Source organism: Microcebus murinus, chromosome 16 (genome assembly GCF_040939455.1).
Source record: "Microcebus murinus isolate Inina chromosome 16, M.murinus_Inina_mat1.0, whole genome shotgun sequence".
NCBI classification, from domain to species: domain Eukaryota; kingdom Metazoa; phylum Chordata; class Mammalia; order Primates; family Cheirogaleidae; genus Microcebus; species Microcebus murinus.
Window position 1 is genome coordinate 69492206 of NC_134119.1, and position 9152 is coordinate 69501357.

Sequence of the window (9152 nt, forward strand, 5' to 3'; positions counted from 1 at the left end):
ATTATTATGGTTCTTAATAAGACCTGAAGGACAAGTTGTGGTTTAGCCTTGTTGGAGAGGGTGGAGAGTGAGTGAGAGCATTCCAGATAGAGGACTGGGAGGTGAGAGGTGGAGCCGGCAGGATAAGAAGGGCTGGATGCTCAGAAAGGTAGTGCTGGGTGCGGAAGCAGTGGGCAGGCTCGCTGCGCAGCTTGGATGGCTCCAGAGGGCGCTGGGGGCCTGGGAGCGGGCTGGGCGCTGAGGAGGGGGCTGAGGCAGCTCTGGGTGCAGAGGGCAGGAGGGGTAGGATTCAGATCGACGCCAGTGAGGGGTGGGGGAGGGGGAAGGCGCCCAAGCACTGCATGGATGGTGGAGCCATCCACGTGAGAACCGGGGAGGAGGGCTGGCTTAGGGGAAAGATTCTGAATTAAGTGGGACACAATGTGTGAAGGCCTAGGGGATGCAGAAATGCAACTGTGGGTCTCCGGAGATGATGACTGGGCAGGAGATAGCAACCAATAGAGACTTGGTTCTGAGGGCAGTAGAGAGCCATGGCAGGTTTTGGAGCAGAGGAGGAGCAGGGTCAGACACGGGGTTCCGAGGCTGCCAGCAAGACAGAACAGAGGCCAGGAGATGGGGAGGAAGAGGCCTGAGTCTCAGAGGCAGGGGGCTCTGAAAGGTCACCTCATCTTCCTCCAGGAAGTCTTCCTGGCTTCATGCCACCACATCTTAGCTGGGACTCAGTTCTCCCATCTTCCCCCTGGGGGTGGGGAGTGCAGGGGTCAGGCTGGCCTGCCCATCAGGGCCAGCTGATGAAGGGAGTGGGGTGGGGTGGGTGGCTCAGCCACCAGATGGGGTGGGGGATCCTGGCGCCTCCCGCTGTGTCTGGCTCCCTCCCCACCCAGGAAGCTAAGCTGCCAGTCCTGTCGGACTCGTCCTACCCGGGAGGGATGGGCGCAGGCCCTGGGTCTCGCTCCAGTGTCCTCCCAGCAGTCCAGCACCATGGACACTTGGCGGGTTCTGCCACTCTTCCTCCTCCTGGGTAAGTTCCCTGCTCAGCCCCCTCCCCACAGTCCCCCTTCTTAGCTGCCCCCCGACGCCTCCTCCTCTCCTCCACAGCCTCCCGAGCAGGGGTCTCCGCCCTCAGAGGCTCCTCTGGACCTCGGCACACCAATTTCTCCTCCGCCTTCTCTTCAGCCTCAGAAAGCTCTTCCCAGGGGCTGGGTTCGGAAGGTCCCTCCATCGAACCTCCCAACCCGGAGTTTCTGGATCAGTCTTCCAGTTCAAAAGCCTCTGCTGGAATCTCTGATTCCGACTGGTTTCCCGAGGCCCTGGATTCCAGCAATGCGTCTGGGGCCTTCTGGTCAAACGTTTATGCTGAGGGTCAAGATTTGAGCCCGGATGCCATTCCTGGCTCCGAAGCACTTCCTGACACTTCGGACCCTCGAGCTCCTGCCAAAGGCCCCAAGCCGCCTTTCCCTGCTAAGACCCCGGCTTCAAACGCCTCTGCTGCGGCTCCCGGCACCAAAGTGCCTGTTGAGGCCCCGGGTTCGAAAGACCTCGCACTCCTTGACCACAGAGTCCCCGCAGAGACCCACCCAGCGGAGAGCTTCCCCCGGCAGGTGGGGGGGCCTCTTGCAGTGCTGGTGGGGACCCCCATCTGGCTCCCGCTGGTCCCAGCCCCCAGCCCTGGCCCGCCTGCCCCTCTGGTGGTCTGGCGCCGGGGCTCCAAGGTGCTGGCAGCCGGGGGCCTGGGGCCAGGGGCTCCTCTGATCAGCCTGGACCCGGCTCACCGGGACCGCCTGCGATTTGACCAGGCCGGCGGGGGGCTGGAGCTTGCCTCTGCCCGGCTGGATGATGCGGGGGTCTACACGGCTGAGGTCATCAGGGCAGGGGTCTCCCAGCAGACTCGGGAGTTCACGGTAGGCGTGTATGGTAAGTGTGCCCTGGGGACCCGAGTGCGCGTGCAGAGGCCGCTCTGCTCCAGGAGACGTTGGGCAAGTCGCCACCGCTCTGAGGATGTCCCCTCCCCAGAGGAAGGTCCCTGGATGGGGGGAGCAGACTTCGGAGGACGGGAGGAGAAGAGGGGCTGAGGCCAAGACAGGGGTGCTTGAGCAGATCCGGACCTCGGACAAGGACTCCCGGGGGCCTGGACTCGGGGGTCTGAGGAAGGAGGGGACTGGAGCCCCCTCGAACTCCTGGGTCCTGGAGAGGAGCGGGCTGGGGCCCCGACTCCTGGGGCTCAGAGGAGGCAGCGGCTGGACCTGGGTCCCGGGTGTAGGGAGGAGGGGACGAGGGCATGGGCTCCCACACTGGGTCCTGAGTCGGCTCCTCTTCTCCCAGAGCCCCTGCCCCAGCTGTCGGTGCAGCCCGCGGCCCCGGAGACAGAGGAGGGGGCGGCCGAGCTGCGGCTGCGCTGCGTGGGGTGGGAGCCGAGTCGCGGGGTGCTGAGCTGGAGCCAGGACGGACGCGCCCTGGAGGCGGCGGCCCCCCACGGAGCTGAGCCCCGGATCCGCGCAGAGGGCGACCAGCTGCTCATCTCGCGGCCCGTGCGCGCCGACCACGCGCGGTACACTTGCCGCGTCCGCAGCCCCTTCGGCCGCGCGGAGGCTGCGGCGGACGTCAGCGTGTTCTGTGAGCGGGGGCGCCGCGGGTCGCGGGAGGGGTCTTGAGGCCCGGGGAGAAGTGGGCGGGGGCCGGCCTCCGGGAGACTGGGCGAGTCCCCCGTGACCCCTCCCGCCCCCAGATGGCCCGGACCCGCCGGTCATCACGGCCTCCTCGGACCGCGACGCCACCCCTGCGCTCTATGTCACCGCGGGCAGCAACGTGACCTTGCGCTGCACAGCCGCCTCGCGGCCGCCCGCCGACATCGCGTGGAGCCTGGCGGACCCGGCCGAGGCCGCGGTGCCCGCGGGGCCGCGGCTGCTGCTGCCCGCGGTCGGGCCGGGCCACGCGGGCGCCTACGCCTGCCTCGCCGCGAACCCGCGCACCGGCCGCCGCCGCCGCTCTCTGCTCAACCTCACCGTGGCCGGTGAGAGCCGCCAGGGCGGACCGAGGGGAGGCCTGGAGGGGGCGGGGCCAGCCGGAGCGGCGGGACCCGGGCCGGAACGCCGTGGCCAGGGCGGCCAGGAGAGAGCGCTGGGCCGGCGCGGAGGGAGCGCGCGTCGCGGGGCGGGAGGCGTCCTGAACAAGGGCGGCGCAGGTGAACTGTAAGGCGGGGGTTAGGAAGGGAAGGGACCGAGCGCCCGGCCGGCAGGTGGGAGCGGCAGACGGGAAGTTGCCTGGAGCAGGGGGAGTCACTGAGAACGGGGCGGGGGCCGCTAGGAAGGGGACAGAGTCATCTGAGAAAGGCAGCCTGGGCGGGAGAGAGACCCGGGCGAGTCCCCAGTGACCCCCTCCCGACCCTTCCAGGCCTCCCCTCGGTCCGCCCCGGCGGCTCTGACCGCGGGCGGCGGGGTCCGAAAGGCAGGGCGGAGATGGCGGGAAAGGGGAGGCTCTCGCGGAGGAGCCCGGGGGCGGGGTCACCCCGCGGAAGGGCTGGGGCCCGCAAGGGCGCGCCGGCCGGGTCTGGAAACGCGCGAGGCGGCGCGCGCAGGTGCGGTCTCTAGCACAGCAGGACGGGCGGCGGGGCCGCGGGCTGCCCACGAGGCGGGACAGCTGCTGGTCCGACCCTTGGTCTCTCCCTTGCCTCCGCAGATCTGCCCCCGGGGGCCCCGCAGTGCTCCGTGGAAGGGGGGCCCGGGGACCGCAGCCTCCACTTCCGCTGCGCGTGGCCCGGCGGGGTCCCCGCCGCCTCCCTACAGTTCCAGGGTCTCCCCGAAGGCGTCCGCGCGGGGCCCGTGCCCTCCGCGCTCCTGGCCGCCGTCCCCGCCCACCCCCGCCTCAGCGGCGTCCCCGTCACCTGCCTTGCTCGCCACCTGGTGGCCACGCGCACCTGCACCGTCACCCCAGGTGAGAGGCGGCGGAGCTTCTGCGCCCTGTCCTGAGGAGGAGCGGAACTTTTTCTTTGGTCCTTTGGGACTTCTGAAGCAGGAAGGGTACTTCCTTATTCCAGAAAAGGGGCGCAGCTTCACTGTCTTTGAACCTAGAGAAGGAATAAGGTTTTTCTGATACCTCAGGGTGGGGGCGGGGCGGGGACGTGCGTTTTTTTCTGGACCCAGGAAGAGGGCTGCCACTTCCTCACGTGCTCAGATCAGTCAGACTTTATTCTTTTTTAAGAGTAATGCATAGCTGAGAATAATGTGAGTTTCTCTGCACAGGGCCAGGCCTATAGGGTATGAATTCAGTAAGTGTTTGTAGAAATCAGATGGTAAATGCACGAGTGCGTGCGTGCGCGCGCAGTTCCTCCTCCTGTGGCCAAAGAGCCAGGCTTCGCCACTGTTTGATGTAACAAAGGGCGCAGGGCTTGTTCTTGGAATCCAGGCGAGGTCCTGACTCCTGACTGGGCTTCTCCCCTGCAGACGCCCCTCGGGAGGTGCTGCTACATCCGCTGGTGGAGCATGCAGAGTCGGGGCAGGCAGAGGTGGCGCTGGAGGTCTCTGGTTGTCCCCCACCCTCACGAGCGTCCTGGGCCCGGGAAGGGCGGCCGCTGGCTCCAGCGGGTGGGAGTCGCCTGCGGCTCGGCCAAGACGGGCGGAAGCTCCTCTTCGGCAACTTCAGCCTGGATTGGGACCTGGGAAACTACTCGGTGCTGTGCAGTGGGGCGCTGGGTGCTGCGGGGGACCAGATCACCCTCCGTGGTGAGCCATGTCCTCTTGAAGAACTCAGAGTGCCGACCCCCAGTCCTCCTCCCTCAGACCCAGGGTCCAGCCCCAGTCCTCCTCCCTCAGACCCAGGGGTCCGGCCCCAGCCCTCCTCCCTCAGACCCAGGGGTCTGGCCCCAGCCCTCCTCCCTCAGACCCAGGGGTCTGGCCCCAGCCCTCCTCCCTCAGACCCAGGGGTCCCCCAGCCCCTCCTCCCTCAGACCCAGGGGTCCGGCCCCAGCCTCTCCCCCCTCAGACCCAGGGTCCAGCCCCAGCCCCTCCTCCCTCAGACCCAGGGGTCCGGCCCCAGCCCTCCTCCCTCAGACCCAGGGGTCCGGCCCCAGCCCTCCTCCCTCAGACCCAGGGGTCCGGCCCCAGCCCTCCTCCCTCAGATCCAGGGGTCCAGCCCCAGCCCCTCCTCCCTCAGACCCAGGGGTCCATGTCCCCAGCCCTCCTCCCTCAGATCCAGGGGTCCGGCCCCAGCCCCTCCTCCCTCAGACCCAGGGGTCCACCCCAGCCCTCCTCCCTCAGACCCAGGGTCCACCCCAGCCCTCCTCCCTCAGACCCAGGGTCCACCCCAGCCCTCCTCCCTCACACCCAGGGTCCACCCCAGCCCTCCTCCCTCACACCCAGGGTCCACCCCAGCCCTCCTCCCTCACACCCAGGGTCCACACCAGCCCTCCTCCCTCAGACCCAGGGTCCACCCCAGCCCCTCCTCCCTCAGTCCCAGGGGTCTGGCCCCTAGACCCCTCTTCACTAAGACACGGAGTCCCGGCCCCCAGCCCACTTCCCTCTCCTCTCGGACCCAAGAATCCAGCTGCCTCCTGCCCTTCGTCTCTCTAGGACCTTCCGTCTCCTCGTGGAGGCTTCAAAGAGCGCGGGACGCAGCAGTGCTGACTTGGGATGTGGAGCGAGGGGCCCTCGTCAGCGGCTTTGAGATCCAAGCACGGCCAGCGGGGCCTGGCCCGGGCAGAACTCCTGCCTACAGGGGCTGGGTCTCCCTGCTCATCCTGGGGCCTCGGGAGCGGTCGGCTGTGGTGCCTCTTCGAGCGCGGGACCCTGGGTCCTGGGCCTTGCGGATCCTGCCCACGCTGGGTGGCCAGCCGGGGACTCCCTCGCAAAGCCGCGTCTACCGTGCTGGTGAGCTGGGGCTGTCAGCACCTCCTCTGGGCTCCGTCCTGGCAGTCTGCGCAGCCTTTCCCAGACCGCTGTGTTGGGTCCCTCTTCTCTCCCTGCCTGTTTTTTTTTAGAGACGGGGTCTCGCTCTTGCTCAGGCTGGTCCCAAACTCCTGAGCTCAAGTGATCCTCCTGGCTCAGCCTCCCAGAGCTAGGATTACAGGCGTGAGCCACCGCCCGGCCCTCTCCCTGTCTTAATGTCCTAGGGCTGCCATAACAAAGTACCATGATCCGGGTAGCTTGAAACAACAGAAATCGATTCTCTCACAGCCCTGGAGTCCAGAAGTCTGGAACCAAGGTGTCCCCAGGGTCTCGTTGCCTCTGAGACTCTGGGTTGAATCGATCCTCGCCTCTTCCTAGCTTCTGGCGGTAGCTGTCCCCTCTTGGCATTCCTTGGCTTGCAGCTGCCATGGCTCCAGTGTCTGCCTCCAGTTCCCCATGGCCTTCTCCTCGTGTGTGTCTGTCCTCTTCTAGTAAGGACATCAGTTAAACTGGATCAGAGCCCAGCCTGATGGCCTCATCTTGACTTGGCTACATCTGCAAAGACCCTATTCCAAAATAAGATCACATTCACAAGTAGGACTCCAGTGTATTTCTGGGGGGAACATAGTTCAATCGATAACAGTCCTCAACTGGAGCATCTGAGGATTGAATCCTCAGATCTGTATTGGTCCCCATAATGAACCTGCACACTCTCATGGCTTTCAATAGCGTTAATACTCTGCAACTCCCAAATGTCTTATTCCCAGCCCTGACCTCTCTTGAAAAGGACACTCCTTATATGACATCTTCACTTTGGATGTCCACTTGGCATCTCAAATGTCCCATGTTTAAAATAGACCTTTTGGGCTGGGCGAGGTGGCTCAAACCTGTAATCCTAGCACTCTGGGAGGCCGAGGCAGGCGGATTGCTTGACGTCAGGAGTTTGAAACCAGCCTGAGCGAGACCCTGTCTCTACTAAAAATAGAAAGAAATTAATTGACCAACTAAAAAAAAAAAAAATATATATATATATATAATTAGCCGTGCATGGTGGCGCATGCCTGTAGTCCCAGCTACTCGGGAGGCTGAGGCAGGAGGATCGCTTGAGCCCAGGAGATTAAGGTTGCTGTGAGCTAGGCTGATGCCACGGCACTCACTCTAGCCTGGGCAACAAAGTGAGACTCTGTCTCAAAAAATAAAAATACAAATAAAAAATAAATAAAATAAAATAGACCTCTTGATGGTTTTTCCCCAAAACTGCATCCCCCAACCATCCAGTCTTCCCCATCCAAATGAATGGCATGCTTAACCCTCAACATCCCAGCTGCCAGCAAGTTTGGTCAATTTTCCTTCCAAAATGTTTTTCTAATACATTTGCTTCTTTCCATCTTTGCTCCAAGGCCCTGGTCAAACACACGTCCTCTCTTGCCTGGACTGCAGCAGCTGTTTATCTGGTCCCTTTATACTCCCTCTTGCTTGCCGACAATCCATTCTCCATTATGACGCTGCCCTAGCTAAAAGCATTCTGTTAATCTCTACAAGAACTCCCAGGACCTGGCCCCGGGGAATGCCTCCTGCTTCTCTCCCCTCATTCCACGTCCTCCACCCACAGTGGCCTTCACTGAACACAGGAAACTCTTTCCTACCTCTGGACCTTTGCATGTTCTGTTCCCGCCACTTGGAACACCCTTCCCCCAGGTTTAGCATGACTGGCTCCCTATTCTTCAAGTCTCTACTCAAATGTTACTTCCTCAGGTATTTTAACTAGACGCCCTTCTCTAAAAGTCTCCTCTCCTCTCCCATTATTTTTTATCATAGCACCTGTTTTTCCTTCTTTGCACAATCTGTAAATATGTTATTTATTGCCCATTTATTTGTGACTTTCCTCCTAGACTTAATCCACACAAGGGGAGGTACCTTGGTTATTTTGCCCACCAGTGAGGCCTCACCACTCGGCCGACTGCCAGGCACACCGCAGTCACTCAGAAAATGTTCAGTGAATGGAGCGTGCTAGCGTCCCACGTTCCCGGGGTCTGAGAGGGTAGGGGCAGGAACCTGGGCTCCTGGTTCCCCGCGGAAAGGATGAGTCAGGGGCTTAGGAAACGTGGGTCCAGCCCTGGCTCCTGCTCCCCTCTCTTTTTCTCCTCCAGGCCCCGCCCTGGGCCCGGGCGCCATCGCTGGCATCGTCCTGGGCTCCCTGCTGGGCCTGGCGCTGCTGGCCGCGCTCCTCCTCCTGTGCGTCTGCTGCCTGTGCCGCTTTCGGGGTGAGTGAGGTCCCTAGAAAGAAGCCCATAGGAGACCTGGTGAGCCAATCAACGCAGTCACAGGCCAAACTTCCCGCCTTCCTACCTCCAAAGCAGCCTATCGGAGCAAGACTCCACCACTCGGGCCAGTTCCCCTTGCCATTGGCTGGGTCGGTGTTGGAGCAGCCAATCACACGTTCCTGTTTCTCTTCCTTCTCTCTCTTCCCCAGGAAAGACTCCTAAGAAGACGAAGCATCCCCCCACTTTGGCCCCCAGGGTCGCCCCACCAGAAAAGGGACAGCAGAGTGTGACCCCAGGGCAGACCTGCTGGCCTCTGGGCCTCCCAGTCCCGCTGGAGGACCCTGGCCCAGCCCCGGCCAGCCAAGGGCGCGTGAGTGGCCTCGAGGCGGGCCCTCGTCTTACAGTCAGCGGGAGGGGGGCCTCCGCTCTCCCCTCCGGTTTTGGTGGCCAGTTTACAAAGTCGGTACAACCTTATTCTTTTTCTAAATAATAAGTTAGGTAGGACTTTTCGCCCAACTTTCATGTATATTAAAAGAGGAGCCAATTCCAGTTTCTCCTCCAAAGGAGGTGAGATGGGGCCTACTTTTTTCTTTTCCATAAAAATTGAACGAGACTTACATTTCCTCTCCGAGGTGGGATAGAATTTGCTCGATCCCCCATAAAAGTTGGGTTGTTGCATGACTTAGCTTCCCCAGGGGGGGCAGACTTCCCCGCCCCGCGCCCTCCCTGCAAACGGAGGGAACCCAGGTAATTTCTAACAGGTTCGAGAAGAGCTGGAAAGGGTCAGGCGGGGGAGTCGCGCCACTCCCAGGGTCCCTCCTGAGCTGCCTACCGCCCGCCTCTCTTCCAGGCCGCGGGCCCCAGCCCCGCCGTCTCTTCGGCTGTGGGCACGAAAGCTGTTCGGGCAGCCACGCAGGTGTGACCGGAGCGGGGTCCGACCCCGACGCGGCGTTGTAGGGCAGAGCTTCCTGTTTTGCCCCAGCAGAAGGCCAGGCCCGCTGCGACTGAG

At 62.9% G+C, this 9152-nt stretch overlaps 1 protein-coding gene across 1 annotated transcript; it reads left to right on the plus strand.

Annotated features, from left to right (window-relative positions):
* The first annotated feature begins 981 nt into the window (after window positions 1–981).
* VSIG10L (V-set and immunoglobulin domain containing 10 like) lies at window positions 982–9152 on the plus strand. The gene is made up of 10 exons (XM_012785534.3): window positions 982–1021; window positions 1099–1914; window positions 2323–2613; window positions 2726–3010; window positions 3676–3930; window positions 4440–4718; window positions 5565–5861; window positions 8030–8143; window positions 8353–8513; window positions 8994–9152. Exons 1-10 carry the CDS (start codon window positions 982–984, stop codon window positions 9063–9065), a joined length of 2610 nt encoding a protein of 869 aa, XP_012640988.2. The 3' UTR covers window positions 9066–9152.

Bases quoted from the DNA above. Each gene is read 5' to 3' on its own strand.
- VSIG10L (XM_012785534.3), top strand. From the start codon at position 982: ATGGACACTTGGCGGGTTCTGCCACTCTTCCTCCTCCTGG. The intron at 3,931-4,439 runs GTGAGAGGCGGC...TCTCCCCTGCAG, and splicing joins CACCTGCACCGTCACCCCAG to ACGCCCCTCGGGAGGTGCTG. The intron at 5,862-8,029 runs GTGAGCTGGGGC...TTTCTCCTCCAG, and splicing joins AAGCCGCGTCTACCGTGCTG to GCCCCGCCCTGGGCCCGGGC.